The 21,821-nt window shown below is 37.2% G+C and overlaps 2 protein-coding genes across 4 annotated transcripts; both read right to left on the bottom strand.

Annotated features, from left to right (window-relative positions):
- Window positions 1–955: 955 nt before the first annotated feature.
- On the bottom strand, window positions 956–12,513 carry LOC110095485 (RNA N6-adenosine-methyltransferase mettl16). 3 transcript variants are annotated; one of them, XR_002302968.2, is made up of 9 exons: window positions 11,856–12,513; window positions 11,522–11,727; window positions 10,982–11,408; window positions 10,673–10,880; window positions 9,563–9,670; window positions 9,382–9,489; window positions 9,222–9,294; window positions 1,380–1,589; window positions 956–1,134 (listed from the first exon to the last, which is right to left on the bottom strand). XR_002302968.2 is itself a non-coding variant. In XM_020821041.2 (9 exons), the coding sequence occupies exons 1-8, from the start codon at window positions 12,077–12,079 to the stop codon at window positions 1,522–1,524; spliced, it is 1,422 nt and encodes a 473-aa protein (XP_020676700.1). In that variant the 5' UTR covers window positions 12,080–12,513; the 3' UTR covers window positions 956–1,134; window positions 1,481–1,521. The 3 variants fall into 3 exon arrangements, 2 of the variants coding, with proteins under 2 accessions (XP_020676700.1, XP_028549675.1); XM_020821041.2 differs by having other exon boundaries at window positions 1,481–1,589; XM_028693842.1 differs by having other exon boundaries at window positions 956–1,589.
- A 3,805-nt stretch (window positions 12,514–16,318) lies between these two features.
- Window positions 16,319–21,445, bottom strand: LOC110095434 (probable xyloglucan glycosyltransferase 9). The gene is made up of 5 exons (XM_020820976.2): window positions 20,477–21,445; window positions 20,079–20,387; window positions 19,693–19,983; window positions 19,478–19,591; window positions 16,319–18,681 (listed from the first exon to the last, which is right to left on the bottom strand). Exons 1-5 carry the CDS (start codon window positions 21,188–21,190, stop codon window positions 18,064–18,066), a joined length of 2,046 nt encoding a protein of 681 aa, XP_020676635.1. The 5' UTR covers window positions 21,191–21,445; the 3' UTR covers window positions 16,319–18,063.
- Between the last annotated feature and the right edge of the window lie 376 nt (window positions 21,446–21,821).

The raw sequence follows: 21,821 nt of genomic DNA on the forward strand, positions 1-21,821 counted from the left end.
TCGAGATTTACATTTTTCAAATTTTTCTAAGCAATTGTTAAAAATAAAGTTGTAGCAATTTTAAAAGTAGTTCTAAAAAAATTAATAAAAGAAGAAACCTATCCTTCTAATGCAGAATCTGCCAAATTGTGCTTACAAAGTTAAGTGGGCAAACAAAAGTGTGAATTTTAAATGATTTTTATAGAAATTTAAGGCATAATTAATAGGCAGTAATTCTGCGTCCTCCCACCTGACATAGAGATGCGTCCTCCCAACGCCAAAAAACTCGGTTTTTGCTCGGTATTGCTAGATATTATTTGGTAATAACGAGGAATATCATCATGTGAAGACCAATATCGAGTTATACCGAGTTATACCGAGCAATATCGAGCACATACCGAGTTTTTTCTAGAAAAAACTAGGTATTTTTTGTATTGCTCGGTATAGCTCGGTATAGCTCGGATTGGTCTTCACATGATAATATTCCTCGTTATTGTTTGGTATTGCTCGATATTTGCTTGGCATTTCTCATTTTTTAGCGCGATTTTAGCTCTGGGAGGACACATCTCTACGTCAGGTGGGAGGACGCAATAAAAATTCCAGTTGGAAGGGCACTTTCTAAGTAGTATGCTAATGTCATAAAATCAAATTATATTCATCTAAATCTCCTATTATGTGATAATTACTAACGTAAATTGTTTAGACATAAAAAATAACAAATAAAAAATTTTTATAAAAATAACCCAACTTGCATGAAATCTTATCAAAATCTTATAAATTTAACAAAATGTTTTATTAAATTAGTATTACTTTGAAAAAAAAGGTATAATTAATTTGATTACACATTAAAAATTAAAATTAATTAATAAAAAATTAATGTAATAACAATTCTTTCAAGAGATGAATGAATAGTTTCTTTGATAAAATTTGATTAAATTTATTCACTAAAAAAATATTATGAAAATAAAGAAATTTAAAACCAATAAGTTAAAACCCCTTTTTTACTATTCATGAAAAAAAATTACATATTGTTAACCTATAAAAATAATAAACAAAAAAACAGAGCATGCATGCATTTATACAAACTTCACTGTTTGTACTGAAAAATTATTACATCCTTTGACCGGACGCCGAGGAACGTTCGGAGGCCAAATCCTGCCAAAGAATAAGTTGTACCGAGTAAATACCGAGCAATACCAAACAATAATGAGGAATACCATCATTTAAAAACCCAATATCGAGTTATACTGAGCTAAATTTTGAAATGCCGAGTTATACAAAAGTTGTACCAAGTACAATTCGGTATTTTTCGGTACAGCTCGGTATAATTTGATATTGATCTTCAAAGAGCGGTATTTCTCATTAATATCAAATAATACCTAATTGTACCAAGCAAATACCGAGTTTTTTGGCGGAATTTTGCCTCCAACCGGACGTTCCTCTGCATCCTTACACCGGATTTAATAAAAGTTCGTACTCTAGAGAGTGATGCCATCTCTACCTCATTTAGCAATACTTTAGCTTATTTTTTGAGGGATAGCTTCAGGCTTTGAGACTGAACTCCTTTCTCAGGTATTCCTCCAACTGATTAAAAAACGAATTGAACCCACCTGTAAAAATAATTAATCAGCTAATCCTCCAAGAATATTATGAGCAGACTATTCGCAACTTTATGATTTATTCTTTTGTAAGGAAGAAATGTGAATATAAATCAATGGTGTATGTAAATGACCATTCATGACACTTACTAAGCTATAAATTTTGAACCCTAAGTTTTTATTAAAATTTTGCATACTTAATCGAGATGTGTACTTAGGCTTTGTTTATGATGACTTTTTTGTTGCTTCTTAAATCAGTTTTTTAATAATTTTTTTAAAAAATTTTCTGCTATAATGATTATTTAAGAAACAATAAAAAAATCGTCTAAAACAAAATCTTAAAAAGGTGCCGTATTTAAGCAAGAAGTTACTATAACTCTCTGTTTCCAAAATTTGGCATCATTTTCCCAAGGCCAACTCTCCAACTTAATGATCAAGACAAGACCACTCTCAAAATGGAAAAATTATTAGGTGCGGAGTGCGCACCATCCGCACAAGCACTCGGTACCCAGCGGCACCGAGTGAGATACCGCTAGGTACCCAATATTTGTGCGGATAGTTCTCCCCGTCCACACTCCGCACCTAATAATCTCTCCTCAAAATGGGTGTGATTCCTATATCTCTTCAACTCAAATGTCTGATGTCTTTACAACCACTACCCCGTGTGGAGGTCGCAAGTTCTCAAACTATTTTAGGGTGATTGGCTTTAATGGTTTACTCGATGGCTCTACGACTTAGCCCACCTAAGCAACTTATCTCTAATACCGGTTGAATTTCTCCAAGTCTCAACTAAAATGCTTGGATGTTAATGAAAATCTCTCACTTGCTTTGTTTTCAATGAAAACAATTTTCAATTCTTCCCTATGAGCTAAATCTATAGTCATTTGTTGAAATCTGGACTGCCATTAAAAACCGTTTGAAAAATCAACCTATGCAATAATACTCGTCTAAAGTAAGAAACTGAAGTGGAAGAATTGACTAAGATTCAACAGCCCGTGCCATACCTGGGAAATGATCAAGTCTTCCTTCACAATGGTTAGCCCTTATCTATACTGAATACTGGTCAAAGCATTCTTCCTATCCCCTCTATAAGCTTTTACATTCTAATATTGTTTTCATGGTCTTAACCCAACACAATCTTCTTGCCATTGATAAGCTCACTACTAAAGATCACCATTCAATCTCATAGATGCTTTCGATTTCCAAATAAAGGATATAACAAACAATCAAACAATATTCAAGGCTTTGATATTTTTTCTCCTAACATATTGAATAATAACTTTGTTGGGACCCACAAGGGGGGTTAAAACCCCTTTGGTTTCCGCTCTAGGTTCCACCCGACCTTGCTATTTCGACTCTTGTCGGACCACTAGCTGGGTTTAACTCAGCCCGCCCCTGCCTCCTGCTATTGTATCAATACTTCCCTCCCCAAAATACACATTGTCCTCAAGGTGGAAGAATGAGAATTATCTCATGTTCATTTCGTTTCGCTCCCATGTAGCTTCATAATTAAGTAGATCCTTCCATTGAACTAGGACCTCATTTGCTCATGTTGTCCTGTGTGGTGATCCCACAACCTTCAAAGGTTCCATATCCACACTTCCATGCCCTCAATTAATGTCGCCGGTGGTGAGGAAGACGGTGTTCTGATCTCCGATAGTATGCCTCAATTGTGATACATGTAATACTGAGTGTATTGATGATAATACTGTGAACATCAGACGATATGCTACTGCCCCAATGCGCTTCGTCACCTCATAAGGCCAAAAGTAATGTGGTGATAGCTTCTCATTCTTCCTCTTGGCCAGTGTCTCCAGTCAGTATGATATAAGTTCCAAATAAACTTTGTCCCTAAGCATGAATTGCACTTCCCATTTGTGTTCTTCATAAGTTGTTGAGCTCTCAGTAAATGCCCTTTGAGTTATGCAATTATCCAATCTCTCTCCTTCAAATATTGATTTAAACTAGATAATGGTGTAGTACTATGTCTGTAATATATTATATGAAATGGATCCCTTCCATATAGAATCTTGAAATGGGTCGTTTATACGGATGTACGTAAAGATGTAATATATCAATACTCTGCCATGCTATCATTTGGCACATAGTTTTGGTGTGTCATACACAAAACAACGCAAGTATGTCTACACGCTCCTTTGACTACTTTCATTTGGTCGTCCATCTGTGGGGGATATGTTGTGCTCCTTTTCAGGACTGTCCCCAGCATCTTGAATAACTCCTTTTAAAATAGTTGATGAACACCTTATCTCTATTTGATACTATAGATTATAGAATACAATGTAAGCCCACTACCTCTCGAATAAAGACTGTGTCAATTGAGACAGTGGTGCAAGGAAGCTTCAGTGGAATGAAATGAGCATACTTGCTCAGCCGATCTACCACCATCAATATCACTGTATATCCCTCAGAGAATGGAAAACCCTCAATGAAGTCAATTGTCACTTCATCCTAGTCCTTCTCAAGTAAAGCTAATGGTTACAACAACCAACCCCCTTGATGCCATCATCGGGTACTTATGTTGATGACACACATCAGACATTGCTACCATATCTTCTACATCCCCTCCCAATTAAGTCAACTAATAGTCATTGTGTGTCTTCTACACTCCTGACTATCCCACTATCACATTGTCATGAAACTCTTTGCAGTAGCTTTGGAATGCAAACTAAGGTTCATGTTAACACAAATCTCATATGGTAGAGTAATTGTTCCCCCTTTAAAGCATAACCTAGGTGACTATTCAAATCCTTCACCAACTCTTCCCTAATTTTCCTCAATCCTTCATTCTGCTCACTCTCCTGTATCAATGCTTCCCATTCTAAGATCATGGGTACTGACAAGGTTGCCAACTAGGGCTCCTGACCCTCCTGGACAAGGCATCTGCCATTTTATTGTCTAAGCCCTATCGATATTGGATCTCTAAATCATAATCCAAGTAACTTGGATAGCCATCTCTGATGCTTCTTAGTGACCATCTATTGTTCCATCAAATATTTCATACTCATGCAACAAATAGGGTCGCTGCTTCTAAATAGCCAAGACAATTGCTATCAACTCTCGCTCATACAAAAACTTGAGCCTTGCTCTGTCTGTAAGCAACTGGCTGAAATATGCAATAGGTCTCTGGTCTTGCATGAGTACTGCTCCTATCTAATAGCCGGATGCATTTGTCTCGACCACAAATGATTTTTTAAAATCTGGGAGCGTCAATACTGGTATACAAATCATGGCTTTTTTCAACTCATGGAAAGCTTGTGTCACTTCCTCCCCCACTTGAAGTTATTTTTCTTTAATTGCTCTATCAAAGTCTCGCAATGGCTCCGTATCCTTTTACCAATTTTCGGTTGTAACTGGTGAGTCCTACGAACCGACATAACTCCTTCAAGTTCTAGGGAAGAGTCCAGTCCACCATGGCCTGAACCTTGGACTGGTCTCCTGACACCCCCTCCTTGGACACCACATGCCCTAAATACTCCACTTGTGGCTGCCTGAACGAGCACTTGTTCTAGTTGGCAAACTTTTAATACACTCTCAAGGTATCTAGTAATGCCTTCAAGTGTTCCCAGTGTTCTGTTACTGTCCTATTTTATATCATGATGTGATCAAAGAATACTAAAACAAACTTTCTTAGGTGCTATTGGAACACTCGGTTCATGAGAGTCTGGAAGGTAGTAGTGGCATTATTGAGGCCGAAGGGCATCATCAGGAACTCGTAGTGCCCCTCATGTATTCCAAAGGTCGTCTTGTACACATCAGATATCTTCATCCTTATTTGACGATATCCTAACATCAAATTAATCTTGGAGAAGATCATTGCCCCAAATAACTCATCCAAGAGTTCATCAATCACTGGGATGGAAAATTAATCTAGCATTATTTTCTTATTCAAAGCACTGTAATCTACAAAAAACATCTAGCTGTCATCCTTCTTCACCAACAGAACTAGACTAGAGAAAGGGCTCCCACTAGGCATAATGATCCTTGCTTCCATCATATCCTTGATCAACATCTCTATTTCATATTTCTGAATCTAGAGATAAAGGTAGGTTCTTATACTTATATGAGTCCCCTTTTTTAGGTTGATGGCGTGCTCGTACTCTCATGGCAGTGATAAGCCAATAGGTTGTCGGAATACATCCTGATAATGTTGTAGAATCTGCTAGACCCCCATTGGGATTTCCCCTGCCTCTTGTTCATGGACTCCTATACTATGCAACTCCACCAAGTACCTTAGGCATGTACCCTTGATTATCCTAAGCATGATTTTAAGTGATATCATAATTTTGCATAAGCTAGCATCCACTTGTAGCACTACCTTCTTCCCCTCTACCTGAACCTCCATGGTCAAAGATTTCTAATTCACCTTCATTTCTCCCATGATTTGTAGTTACTTCATCCCCAGAATCACATCCATACTTCCTAAGTCTAAGAGAAGGAAGTTTTCCACCACCTGAATATCCTACAAGATCATCACCACCCCCTTACATATTCCCCAAATCCTCTCTATCTTACTCGTCCCCATCATCACCCCACATCCTTCCATCTCCATCAACTGCAACCTCAAGCGGTCGACAACCCGATTTGAGATAAAGTTATGTGTAGCCTCACTATCCACCAATGGTTGTTCCCCGATTTACCCCCTACTTTCATGGTGTGCTTTGGAGTGAATCCTACGACTGAGTATAAGGACACATCCGCCATATCTAGATGTAATGTGTTGTTTCCTCTACGATCTCCTCTAGCTTGTTCGCACTCTCCTCTTCCTCAAAGATCATCAAAATTTGAAGGGCTTGATTCTTGCATTTATATCCCGGTGTAAATCTCTCATCACAACTGAAGCATAATCCTTTTGCCCGTTTATCCTACACCTCTGCTTCTGTAAGGCACTTGAAATTTCCTCCAAGGAGAACTCCAGTGCTCTTCTCCTTCGACGCTTCCATCTGGAATGACATCGTTTGGGTCCTCGGTACCAAGGTCGTAGAGGTATTCCTGTAAGACTCTCCCATGGTGTTGCTCCGGCTGGCTTTCTCCCTCTGATATTTTTCTTCCACCATTTAAGCAAGCTCAATCGTTTCCTCAACCCTCTAGGTCTCAACACTCTAAGCTCTACTCATATGTCTTCCCTAAGCCCCTTCATGAAATTCCCTTCTAACGCTTCCTCAGAAATTCCCCTCAGTCGTCCTAACACAAGCTCAAACTTCTCCCGATACTCCATGACTATCCTCTCTTGAGTTAAAGCATAGAATTTCTTGTGGACGTTTCCTTCTAGAATGGCTTGAAAACGTTCCAACAAACACTCTTTAAATTTCCACCTGAAAAAATTGGATACCTAGCCTACCTATATTAAAACCAAGCTAGGGTTTTCCCCTCCAAACATAGCCCTATCGTCATGAGCTTTTTCACTTCCATCAGTCCGTTGATAGCAAAGTAACGATCCATCCGATATACCCAATCCTGAGCATCTTCCCTTTAAAAAATTGTCACCTTTAACTCCATTGATATGGCATCTATACCCCAATGGTCTCGCATCCATCTGTTAGTTCCTCCCGTGTAATGATGGTGTGATTCTCTCCATTCCTCCATTGGTTGATTTGGACCCCATGGCTTCGCCCAGCCATTACCACCTTCGGTCCACCTCTTACCATACCTGGGTGGTCTCCCAAAAGGTTCGGCCTTCCCCCTTCTTGCTGTCCTTTCTTTGCTCTCCACTTCATCATCATCCTCATAAATTTCTTTTCCCTTTGGTTCAACCCTAGGAATCGCCGATGAAGCTTTCAACTATATCTCGATCATCTTCTTTATCATGTCTTCCATGTTTTCAAAGCGATTCTCTATGGATGAGAGTATTTCTTCCACGCCACAATATTTTTCCTCCATTCAAGTCTTGAGTTGTTGCATCTCGCCTTTTGATGCATCCATCTTCTTTGTTGTCATTTATCTCGTTATGATACCAATTTGATATGCATTGGAAGTAAAAACCAACGAAAGGAACATTACAAAATTGCAGGAATACTAGAAACAATGGTTAATTTTATATTATCGCTTCAATAAAAAAATAAGATACAAGTGATCTATGATTATAGAGGTAGATAGACTCTCCCAAACAACCTAGACGCTGCTAGGAAGCTCTCTAAGAAAAGAACTACAGTAAAAAACAAAAAACATACATCCTAAGAGCAACACAACCAGTTCTAATTAAGCTCTCCAATTTCCCTCCCAAACAGCTCACTTTCCTTAATTAATTTCTCTCTTATTTCAATTCAAAATTAGAATTCATTCAATACTTTCCTCATTATTCCTTCTCTTAACATATTGAATCATAACTTTGTTGGGCTCCACAAGGCCGAAACCCCTCTTGTTCGCGCTCTATGTTCCGCATGACCCTGCTGGTTTGGCTTGTGCTGAACTGGCAGACAAGGTTGGCTTAGCCCGCCCTCACCTCCTGTTGTATTGCTGGTTCCATAAGGGCTTATATCCAATCAAGTCCCCAAATTCGTGTGCTCATGCTCTGCCATCCAATCATGTGGCATTGCCATCTTGAACATCCAAGAAACTCCCCACACAAAACAATGCAAAATTCATGTACTCGTGCTATACCATCCACCAAGCCTTCTCAACCATGTGGCATTGCCCCTAAGATAATTTCTTTCTCTATCTACTTCGCATATGTAGTCCTATAATTCTTGTGTACTCACAAAGAGTTATATACTACCCTTTTTCTGAATCAATTACTCTTACTTATAAACCTCTTGAACTTATGCCTCATGATGCATGGAGACCCACCCAATCATTTCAACCTAAGGTCATCATTATTATATTTCTTTTGTTGATGACTCTTTTAAATATTATTAAATGTTTCTTATGAGATATGAATATGAAATGACCCAAAAGTTTATTCACTAAAAAATTTGGTTGAACACCTATTTTAAACATCTTTCAAAATTTTATCTTTTGATGATGGCAAAGAATATAATAATACCGTTCTACAAAATATTCTCTCTAGATGAGGCATTCAACAACAATTCAAGTGTCCTTATACCCCGCAATAGAATGGGGCAGCAGAATACAAACATAGGCATTTTATTGAAATGGTTTGAACTCTACTTATTAAAGCTCAATTGCCTCATCATCTTTAGGTAGATACCCTCTTCACTACAGTTAATTCAAAAATTAACTACCAACCACAAGCACAAATCTATACTCTTCCTACCAATTCCTCTATTAACAGAACACCAAACTAATCACATTTCAGAGTTTTTGGTTGCAAATCTTAACCGTGTTTACAACTTGATGTTGTATTACAAAAGTAGATATGTGCTTCATAATCTGATAGAGTAAACTTTAACTAATCATATAGTGGAAAGAGTAAATATTTGTTTATAAACGTTATTTGAAAACCTACCAAGCCCCAAGTTTTATCATTTTAAACAATTGACCCGGTTAATCACTTAACCTTCTTTATCACAGTGAGAAGGGTCATGAAAATTAGTATACCACATCAAATCTGACCAAATTACATTTTTATAAATGATAACAAAAGAAGATTAAAAAAATTTGATTCAAATCAGAAACAAATAATCATATCCAAGCAGAGTTCATGGAAAGAATTTGAATGGTAAGTACCTGAGACTGCTGGTCTATCTTTTGCTGACGATGACCATCTCACAAGAAGTGTACCTGGGATCTGTTCAAGTAACTAAACAAGAAACACGAAAGATAATCAAGGCTGGTAAATTAAAAATGAAGAACTTGCCATTGTTTCTAATGATATAACTGTACATACCGAAACACAAAATACACATTGTGACTTTGATGGTTGGTTTTCACCAGCTTTTAACAACTCCAGACCATTTTTAGGAGCTATATTAACTTGTACCTCAGATAAAGTAACCTATAAAAAAAGTAGCAGCTTTCAGAGTGGGAAAATATATCATGTAAAAAGGTTCTTCCAACAAAAATATTACCGTCATAGAAAAGGAAGAAAGGTCAATTTTGCAAGAAATGCCTTTATCCAAGAAAAAAGATTCCATTGATTTTAATACTTGAAATGCACCACACTGACGTTTCAAGCCCTGAAGCAGATAAACAGTAATCTAATTAGTGGAGAAGAACTTCGGAGAAAATCACTCAAGCTAAGACAACAAGAAGGATTATTGCCGTGAGACAATATCACATGCAGAAATTTTTTTCCAAAACAGCAAAACATTCCTGTCAATCAAAACTATAGAACTGAATAAGGCCCAACGGGAAACCAAGCAATGAAGCAGGTAAAGATAACCATTGTATCTTCAATTTCAACTCATATTTAGAACAATTTGAGAACGCCTTCTACTACCTGATTTTGCTTTTCTAAACAAACAAATTAATTTTAGGGTGTTTGGTGAGTGACAGGCGCACTTTTGTGCAGAAATGCCTAGCTCTATTTAAAAATTTAAACAAGTAAGCTTTCTTAAAACGTACTCTTGTTAGAAGCAGCTTGGAAAAATTTTAAGACAAAACTCCTTTGATAGACTTTATAATACGCACAATATACTCTACCCTTTTCCAAAATACTCCCATTTCTTTTTAATTAGCTTGTGAAATACTTTCATATAGGATGGATTTTACAAAACTCTTTGTCATCATTTAAGAAATTGCAAATTCTTATTAAACAATTGTGTTATAAATAATTACTTGATCTGAATTATAAATTTGATTTAATTTCTATCTGCATAATTAACTAAATTAATCCTTAATAATTAAAATATAATATTTTTAAATAAATGTATTCGATTTTTTATTATATAATTATGTTAATTTTGGTTATTTAAGCAATTCACCTTACTCTCACATCAATTTTTAGAAAATAAGTACATCCATTACAATAATTCAAACAACAATTTTACCAAACAATCATATATTTTACTTGACAATAAGGCACAACACAAATACAAAACAACACAGCATAAACTTGTGCTTTAAAATACCCAACTTTAGAGCACTCGACTTAAAAATCAACTTTTCATGATAGCAATAGAAAGACAAAGGATATAAAGCATGACATTTATCACTGAAAATATGCATGATTGATAAACCTCAAGTGTAAAGGAAATTTGGCTTCTCATAGGTGTATTAGATGAAATAAAATCCTTGCTTGGGGGAATGAAACTCCATGCAAGGCCCCATCGAGCTGTTTGACCTTGGACAAACTCTGTTGTCTTCACTACAGACACCCCAACCTCACGGAGCTTTGATATTAGAAACTTTAAGTTGGCCTTTTTCCCAACCATTGTTGAGAACCACCTACACAAAGAATATAGGGAAAAGGAGCTGGTCAATTATCCATTAAAAAAATACTAAGAATAGATAGCAAGGTACAAGTTATAGGTCATCAACCACTTCACCTGAAAGAACGTTTGAGAACAACACTATCCTCAATGATGCGAGTGATAAAAGCTTTTTCTCCACCGGGGCAAACCATCTCCTCCGCTGTCCCTCCACATGAAGTCCTAGGATTGAGATTGGCTTCCTCAAAGCTCTCAAAAAATGGAGGATTGCACATGCAAAAGTCAAAACTTTCACCATCTTTAACAACACCTACAAGTACTGGAGGATCTAGGGCACTAGGCTCCTTTAGATCTTGACATAGAGGCTGAGTGTTCTCTTCAATACACAGATCGGGATTACTCTCATTGGTGATATCTCTTCTACTCGATGTAAAACCACCTAAACTAAATGGATCATTAGCATTCCTAATCTTGATGAGTTCCAATAGGTGGGGGTTGCTCTCCACATTTTTTGTAGCCCACTCTAAAGCAACTTCTGTTACATCTAAGAACAGAATTCAAACGCATCGCTTAGGTATTGCATCAAACAGGTTAAGTAAAAAAAAATGAAGGTTTATCAGAAATGCTAAATAGTCGAGAAGAAAGCGAGAAATCTACCAGACCCAACAAAACTCCATCCTAGCAAAGATGCACCAAGAAGCGGGTAAATACAATTAGCGCCAGTTCCAATGTCGAAGCCTTTGATTCTGTGATCCGATCCATGTGTTGCGGGTATAAGCTCAGAAGAAAGCAGATCATTAATCCAGTGAATATAATTTGATCGATTTGGCACCGTCGGGCAGAGCTGCCCATCAGGAATCCACCTGCAAATTAACCCATCAAATCTTAAATTCCTACATTTTTTTTCAAGCAAACGCAAGAAAAGCCCTCATTTGAACAATGAAACCAACTTTTTCTACCAATTTTCAAGTAACACAAGAAACAAATTTACCAGTTCACGGCGTGGTCGTGTAGAAGGAGGACGCGGGTGAGTTCGCGGGTAGCGTTGAAGTCTTTCCAGTCGATGGTAGGGCGGCCTGAGCGGGAGAAGAAGACGAAGGGCTCGAATGAGGGATAGAGTGATGCGAGTTGCGCAAAGTCCGGTGGATTTTCGGCGTAGCGATTACGAGGATGGATCGACGGCGGCTCTTCCCGCCTCCTCTTTCTGCTCAACATTTCTCTATGTCGATAAAAGAGGAGGATAAATAAAACCCTAGAACGGGTTGAAACCGTTGGGACTTGGCAGCTTCCCGCCCTTCTAAAAAGCAAGTGCTCATATACTCTGCTCTGTTAACCTACGAAAACTACGTTAGAGTTATAATCTCAACTATGCTCCCACCTTCGCATCTCCTCTTCGCCGCCCCAACATTCCCACTTTCCCGCTGCACAGACTTGAGAGAATTTGTCGGTCGCGGGGAAAGGAGATCACAGAGTCACGCCGGAGGTTGCAGCGTCGAGAAGAAATCGTCTCATACATTAATATTAGACTTATACTACCCAAATCCCTAATTTATATCATAGCCTTCCTCATGCCGTTTTTCTCCCATCTTGTTGGGCGAGAATTTGAAAGTAAGTTAGGGCAGACTAAACGGAAAATGGGAGTTCGCAGGAGGGGGGAAGGTAAGTTCTGATGCATGCTCTCATTTTTGTTCAAAATGATTTGATTTGCTCGGAGGCTGGTTTGTTGTCCGTCACCTACATGCTAAGTTTCGTTAAAAATTGACGGACCTCGTTAAAAAATGCTGGTTTTCATTCCTAAGTAATTTTGTTCAAAATTATTTTGTTAGCTTTTCCTGGGATGATTCTTTGTCGGACTTCAAAATGATTTTGTAGCTATTAAAAATTGGAGTATTATATATTTACCAAATTACTAATGAAGATGCAGAGGACAATATAGTTTGTTTATCCACAAAAGCTACATATCATAAAAAAAAGGTTAGGAAGACATTATCGTGAAGGACAATGCGAGCACTAGCTGTATCGGCCTCAAATGGAGGAAAATCGAGAGACGCCCAACGAAGAAAATTTGCGAGACTTAGCGGCAAGGGGGATTTCGGCGGGAAAAAAGACATCTGACACATGTGCGAAGACAGGTTTGGGGCGGGAAGATAGACGTCGTGAGGAATGCTTTAGACGGAGCGGTAGAAATAATATAAATTAGGGATTTTGGTGGTATATGTGTAATATTAATGTATAAGGTGTTAGATATGTAAAATAATAAGTATATGGTGGTATGTATGTAAATTTCCCTATAATCTAATAGGATCTGCATTTAATGCACTTTTTTTTTTTTTTGATAATTTTGTGGCTTGCAAAAGCTTCGGCTCTTCTAGAGAGCGTGTTCTAAGTGAATATTTATAAGACATTAAATTGTATATAAGATAATATCTACACATTTCACTCTTATTTTATGAAAATTTTAATCTTGTTTTATGTTACTTAGACCTAAGCTTATTCCTTCTGATGATGAAAAAGAACTTTCAATTAAAACTTTTTTATAGGTGCTAAGCAATTGGGCTTTAAAACTGAAAAATTTATCACATTTATATTAAAACAAATGATAGGAGAAATAATGATGAATCTGATCAAGATTACATCATTCCATTTTCTCGGGTTATGTTGACATGGACAAAGTTATACTTTTTCACTAGAAGTAGTCAATCTAATCCAATCTGACCAATAATTCTTGTTTATAACAATAGGTTGCATCATCCAGGAGAACCTTGTAGATCTGAGATAGCTATTTGTTTAAAGAGACAATTTTAAACCGACCTTACCTATTGGGTAGCCTTCCTTCATGCGAGGAAGCTTTGACATCATATCTCCCTGGCATAAAAGGCTCAATAGGTAAGGTGATAGCATTAGGAGGCACAAGTAAAATTTTCTACGTTGTGATTGTTCTCTTCATATTTAGGGCTTTAATAGTAGTTAATCTTTCAAATATTAAGATCCTCTTTCAAGGTACCTCTATAACATCAGGAACTTTAGAATATTTTCTCTTATATATGGGCAGTTAGGCACTCATCATGCGGGTACTTTAAGTTATATAAGGTCCTATAATATGGCCTTGAACAATCATTCCTATCATGGGCACTACCAAAACTTGAAGTCGCCAAAGTGGATGGTGGCACCAACATCTCCATTATAAAGCACAACATTTGCATGGAGAAAGTTGGCGCCATGCCTAAGTTTCATGGTGAAATGGTTATTTTAAAAATCCATTTTGTATAGATGAAAAATATAGAAATAGTAATCAATATTTGTTATTCATCCTAAACTTTCAAAATAAAGAGATACAAAAAAATTAATATTTAAATATATTATATTTGAAAACTGATAATGAATATTATTTATGAGTTTTTTTGTTTCCAAAAGTGATTTATGATTTTGAGTTAGTGACAAGGGGAAATCTTCAACTTTCATTTTGTTATAAATTAGCTGCAATTATAATGTATGTATGAATAGTAAAAAATGGAAAGAGAAATCTTCCCCAATGGAGTTGTTAGACATTTATGTAATGTAAATTTTGAGCCTAAATCTTTTGAGAGTACGTGCTTATGATGAAAATTTTAAAAGATATATCTGATTACAAATAAGCCACTATATAGAGATTTTGACACCATAGAGAAATTTTGATCTTATTTTATGAGGACTCATGAGTGCAATCTCGTATAGTTAATTATCTCTTTCGATGATGAGAGAGAACTTTCAATTAAAGCAAGTTGATAAATGTTAAATGCTTAGTGTATAGTAGTAAGAATTTGATTTTAGGATTCACATTTTAGCTTCAAGTGGATGGTTGGAAAAATGATAATGAACTTGATCATAATCCATAGTTCTATCATCCCATGTTATCATGGGCCATTGTGTACTTGGTCAATAGAGATAGTGAACTCAACTTGACTAAAAAATCATTATTACAAGCCATGGGTTTCATCGTCCAAGAGAAACATATAGACCTTTGGTGGAAGTTTGACTAAATGGATGATTTTAAATTGATCTTAGCTAGTAAAGAGCTTTGATTTTTGTCTTATCAAATGTAGAGCTAATAGGGAATATTCTGGCTATAATCATTAGGGTTTAGGATGAAACCACTCTATTAGAGAGCTTGGTTATAACAATTATTTAGTTATATCATTTGAGGATAAAATCACATAGTTAGAGGACACATGTCACATCTTTAATTGGAATGAGATCTTTTGAGAGTGATTATAACGATACACTTAAAAAGATATTGGCTCTTTATTTTTTTTAATTTTATTTTATTTTTATATTGGCTCTTTATGAATAGAGGTTAATCTTAAATTTGTCACTAAAGTTAAGCCATTACGTAAGGTGGATGTATTATCTTTAAACTTTAAGATGAAATATTTTACTTGAATATTTTTACACTTCATAAATTTTTAGATTTTTACATTTTATCGATATTTAATCCCGATATGATTTATTATGGGATATGAGGGCATTCCTAAACTGGAGTCCCTTTTAGTTGAGATTTTTTGTAGACATAGCTATCGCCGTGAAATATGTTTATACACTTGATCACTTTAAACCTTATCTACTCTGTCTTCTTGCTTACAAATGATTGGAATTGAAGATTAACTTTCGAGCTACCATATAAATGAGGTGACTTCGAGAGTTTAAATCTTATTCATAAGAGGCTTTGAAGATCTAATGTGAACGTAAAATAAAATATCTTCATATATTTAATACTTATATACTCATTTATGAATTTGATTAATTTAAAATGAGAATATGACTTACAATGATTCTTTCATTATGATATATTTCAAACTTATCACTCAAACTCTATTCCTGTTGTTCAAGTCTTATCAACTCCAATTTTTATGAGAACAAGGATTGAATTTGAACAACTAGACTTATAACTCTGCCCTGTAGGCAGAGTGGCCCATTCAAGAACTTCATACAATTGAAAGCAATTCACTTAAATACACAACTATTTTACATGTCTAAGGGCTTAATGTGGCAATTGTTCATGGGACTTCATTATCTTTGACTTAGGCTCTACTTGGGGCTACTTTTTTTACTGCTTCTTAACGTTGCTTTCTAATACAAAAATTAAAATTTTTGTACTTAAAAAATGTTTTAAGAAGCAGTAAGAAATCTATCAAACGAAACCTTAAAATCATGACTTTAACCCCAACACAACCCATCCCTCCAAGAACTAATCCATAAGGAGAAAACCATCTCATTAGAACTCTTTTAAAAACCTATGAAGGTTTCCATTCAGAAGAGGATAACAATTTAAAAACTAAAGGAAATACTAAACAAAATTGAGAATTTGTATTGATATAAAATTTAACATGCTTACTGAAAAAAAGAAAAAAAGTTTGAATCAATTACTTATTGATACAAATTGATCTCAATCTGCAAGAGCACATGCAGCATCCTCTTGTTCTGGTTCTTCTGGTTAATGCCTTGCTTGATAATGCTTTTCTATTGCTTTTTTTCTCATAAAAATGACAGATTTATGACTTTTATTTGAGCAAAAAGTTGTGCAATGTAAAGCATTATCATCTGCACATATCTCTTTAATAGATATGTCAGTAAATGAAAACAAAGCTCAGTCTGTCACCTATTAATGTATAATTGCTTCTTCCAACCTTCCTCCCTGCTTGTGTATTATAGTTTGATAGGCAAATAATTTAACTCAATCATATTATTTATAAATACAGCTTGTGCTTATTTCAAGCTTCATTTGGGACGAGTTTCTTACTGCTTCTTAAAGCAGCTTTCTAAATTTTTGTACTAAAAAGCTGCTTTAAGAAGCAATAAGAAAACCGTCCCAAATGAAGCCGTAGTCGTACCAAATTTATAAAGAGATATCCTATATATCATATCATATGTGATGTAGAACTATGCAAGATTACTATTTGATGTTGCTGCCACAATGTTTGTATGTTAAATCAGAAAATTCTTATCTCATTGTTTAAAGCCCCTTAATACAGTGATCTTGCATGGGTTCCTTAGTTAATGAAGGGAAGAATGATTAGAAAGAGTTTACTTAAAGAGAGAATATTTGGTAATCATTCACATTCAAGTGCTTCAACATAGAGAAGACAATGATACATTTTATTTTTTTTTCCGGCCAAATTAGGAGATTCGAACACGGGATTGCTTGGAGGAACCGTCAACCAACGAGCCACAACACGATCTCATGACACATTTGATGAAAGGGATAGAATATTTTCCCACATGACAACAATGATTTGTTGTCATCGAAGCAAAAGAATAGCAAATAAATAAATAAAAATGTTCCCTGGATTTTAGATATTGTAATAAGTTTGTAAAGAATAAATAAGCTTTTTATTTCTGCATTCATTAAATAGCAATGTGGCATAAATATCAATTTTCTGGTTGCAGTGTACTGAAAATCCTTATCCTGCCAGCTCCACAGCCCAGCACTGCATGGGGACTAATAATGAGAGGCAAACAATGGGTATGCACATTTTGTCATTGTTAATAAGAAAAATTATTTTGTGCAGTCATCGAACGGCGTTTAAAGGCAAATGAGAATACGTCACGTCATTTTTTTGCTATGTACCGCTGCTGTGTACCACTCGGTATCGGGTGATCTGTTGCATTATGATTCGCCTCTGAACGGTTCGATAATTGCACAGAATGATTTCTCCATTAATAGATACTATTCGAAATTGAGAGAGAAGCAACAGTTGTTTTCTTTTCAAATGAACTAATTCATTTTTTTTCATTAGCAGAACAACAATCTCAATAGTTATGTGGCTCGTTTTGATTCGTCTTTCACAGTGATTTTATCTAGCCATCTTGTTGAAGCATACAACTTTTCCAAATGGTCACATATAGTGTATCAATTCTATTTTTTATTAAAAAACTAGCAAGCAATATCATAATTCTAGAACATTTAAACTTGCCTTCATATAAAGGTAGATTCTGTAAACTGTACTAAAACTACTAAGTGAACAACAAATTTTTTTTGCAAAAGAATAGAAGACCTGAAAGAATCTAAAGCATCTAACAGAGCTGAGATTGCTGTATCTACACTTCCAAACAAAAGGAGTTCTATCTTCATTCACCCTTTAACCTTCGGGGAAAGGCATAGATACATTTGAATCCTGCCATTGTTGCAAAGCACCTTCATTGCTAAACACCTCCCATTGAGTCTACTCGATCTGCTCACCGATTAAGTCAAGTCCAACCAACAAAAATGAGATACCTTGAAACAACAAGAAGTAAAAGTGCAAGCCCTGAGCAGAGAGCAAGCTGCGAGCAGCAGCAGTTAGAAGAAGGAAGGCAAGTGTGAGCTCTTTTCGATATATTCTGTTGTGCTTCTTTTTTGGTTCTTTCTTTGGAAGAGTTGCTAGTTCTTTTGTGATGTAGTTGAGTTCAGGAGCTGAACCACCTCGCCGGTGTTTAAGTTCAGACAGAGATAGGAGGTCGCCTTCTGAAGATCGACCGGATTTCTTCGTAACAACCCATTCATAGGCACTGCCAAGTTTGAATAAGCCGGAGATCATGGCATTGAACTTGGTTACTGACATTGTGTTCTCAAATAAAAGGTAGGGGACAATGAAAGGGAATGATCGTGGTGAAGGAAGGATGTTCAGGAATGACATTGTAGCTGGGATGTAGCAAACTACCCAGGCTGGGAGTTCAGCTTCAGGGACAAACATTGTCATGGGGAGGATGATGCAGAAAAGAGTGAATGAATAGAATGGCAAGATGAGTTTGCGAAGAAGAAAGAACAAAAATATAAGGTTGGCCTTCTTCCAGAATGCAATCTGCATAGAAATTAAGGACACTAAATAGTTAGTAAACTGGAAGATGTGGGTGAGCAAAAATAAAAACTACTGTGTTTATCTTGTCTGCAAGATTCATTACCATCTGTTGCATTGCAGACATGAAAGATGAAACAATATTTTTATGTTGAAGCAACATACTCTAGTAAAAGGAAAATTATTAGGTGCAGACACCGGACGTGTAGATAAGTCCGGACTCCAATAAAATTTTGACATATGGAGTGGACACATGGATATTCATTTGAATTTATTTTTTACTTTATATGTTTAATATGTCCGTGGAACTTTAAGCCAAGCGCACCAAAAGAGCAATCAAAGCACAGGTAAAGCGCAGTAAAAAGCACAATAAAAGAGAAGTCAAAGCGCAACTAAAGCGCATGTAAAGTGTAGATAAAACACACAAAAAAGTGCAACAAAAGCGCACTCCATGTGTCACATTTTAGTGGATGTCCAGACGTATCTCTACGTCCGGTGTCCGAACCTAATAATTTTCCCCAGTAAAGACATAATAGTAGAGATCAATGTGGAAATATATTGATTATGATGTGTGAACAGGAGACATCTAAATAAAGTAGAAATAAAGGTGCAGATGATGGTATGGGTCAGCCCCGTGTTGTTGTTTTCAATGGTTGACTTAGGTTTCGTTTGGGACGGCTTTCTTACTCTTCTTAAAGTAATATTTCAGGGTAAAACTTTTAATTTTCATACTAGAAAACTGCTTTAAAAAGCAGTAAGAAAGCCTTCCCAAACTAAACCTTAAAAGTTTGAAAATTTATACCTTGGATCGGATAATGTCTGGCAAACAAAGTCTGAACAACTGCATTGGGCCAGAATGCCACCTATGCTGCTGCTTCCTGTAGGCCTCATAGGATTCTGGCAGTTCACATTGGCACTGAAAGAGAGCACAAGTTGAAGTAAGAATCGTAGTTCATGCTACAAACAATCAAACACATAAAAGAATTATGCAACCAAAGATTAGAATTCTTCCGTTACCTCCACATCATTCAAGAAGATGAACTTCCAACCCTTGAGATGTGCTCGAACTGCAATGTCCATGTCCTCAACTGTGGTCCGCTCCAGCCACCCTCCAGAATCCTCCAATGCCTTAATTCTCCAAACGCCAGCAGTCCCGTTGAACCCAAAAAAGTTGATGAAAACACCATTAACCTGCTGTTCCACCTCAAAGTGGAAACAAAGATTGATGTTTTGAAGCCTGGTCAGCAAGTTCTCATCTTTGTTGATAAAAGACCACCTTGCTTGAACTAAAGCTAACTCTTCATTCCCCTGCAAATTAACCATCAACACCACAGGCATCAAAAGATTATTCGAACAAAAAAGATGAAGAAAGATCTCAGCTCAAACCAATCCAACTGCACAACCTTGAAATGGGGCACTGTTAGCTTCAAGAAGTCCGGTGTGGGCTGAAAATCTGCATCAAAAATAGCAACGAATTCGTATTCTTTTACATAACTACAATGCATGGCTGACTTCAAATTTCCAGCTTTGTATCCATCTCTAATAATGCGATGCCGGTAGATGATTTGAACACCAGATTGCTCCCACTTTTTAACCTCCTCCCTGATGAGAGCCTGTGTTGTGGGATCATCAGAATCATCCAAAACCTGGATGAGCAAATTTGACTTCGGCCAGTCCAAATTGCAAACAGCAGCAATGGATTGCTGGTAAACCTTCAAATGCAGGCAACCTAATGTGAATAAATCCAGCAAAAGCCAGTATTCAATACACATTTAACAAAATATCATCTTTAAAAACCTACCTCTTTCTCATTGCACATGGGCATCTGGATGAGGACCATGGGGGAGTACTTGCCGCCTTCCAAATCATCGGCAATAGCTTTTGCAACTGGTTTGATCCTCTTGAAACGGATCCAGAAGCAACCAACGCAGAGAATAAAACGATCGGCGCTCTGAACCAGGAAAAGGACGACACAAGCGTTTGCAAGGAACTGCAGAAGCGGAGCAATGTACGTCATGCGGAAGCTAAGCCAGCTTGCGTAAATGGAGCCGAAGAGGCTGCGAACGCCAAAGGAGGAGGGAAACTTGAAGCCATGGAGGTTAGGGGGTGAGACGTGCCAGCCTATGAGGTAAGCGGCGATCTCGAAAGCCAGGAGGATGATGGAAAGCCAAAGGAAGATTTTGATGCATGTGTAGAAGCGACGGGGAAGAGTTGGACTCTCGCCAGAGTCGGAGTCCATTCGTCCGGCAGCGATGCGGCGGCGGACGGCGGCAGAAAGGCGGGCGGTGGCCGATGCTAAGTAGGTGAGACAGCCGGCTGCACGGTGGGCTTTGAGGAGGAGAACCCAAGTGATCTGCTTCGCGTTCTTCCCTTTCCCACCCTTCCGCGCTTCGGCGAACTCGTCGTCTTCCGGCGAAGAGAGCTCCGAGATCGACCAGTTGGGGTTCTCCATCTTCACGATCACAGGCGTGCCTCTATATATCTCCTTCACCCACCAATCGAAAGACGGCGCCATTGCAGCCAAGATCCAAGCTTTCCTTCAAATCTGGCCCCGGGAATCAAATCCCCAAAGCAAGCCTTCAGCTTTCAAACCGAGAATGCGGAAATCAAAGACAATGCCGTAACGCAGGTTAAGCTGTCATCATTTCCTCGCACGCAGCTCAGACAAGCTCTTGTTCGGCCTGCCCCTCGCCCTCTTCTTCTATTTCTCCCCACCTTAATATAACGTCAGACAAACCAAACCAAACTGCAACAACAGCTCCCCACGTCTTTGGATTAAAAGAAGGACGAGAGAACCGAATTAGGATTATTCCTTCATTGCTTTTCTTTTTTCCACAATTATTATTATTATTATTTTCTTTGAAATAGTTTCTAACCTTCCCTCAATAACCGGAAATCTAAAAGTGATTATGAAGTAATTAATGTAAATCGGTCAGCATGCGACAAGCTCACAGCTGCAGATTGACGGAGCCGGGAAGATCGAAGTCTTTTCTCTGTTTTCAAGCGCGTTTAGAGGAGTAAATTAGGGGAAATTAAAATTTTGATTTAACCAATCCACTTTCCGCAGCCGCACAGCAAAATGATCAATAAAAAAGAAATATATATACATTTAATCTTCTGAGGAAGAACACGAGGCCGTAAATGTT

Source organism: Dendrobium catenatum, unplaced genomic scaffold (assembly GCF_001605985.2).
Source record: "Dendrobium catenatum unplaced genomic scaffold, ASM160598v2 fragScaff_scaffold_370, whole genome shotgun sequence".
NCBI classification, from domain to species: Eukaryota; Viridiplantae; Streptophyta; class Magnoliopsida; order Asparagales; family Orchidaceae; genus Dendrobium; species Dendrobium catenatum.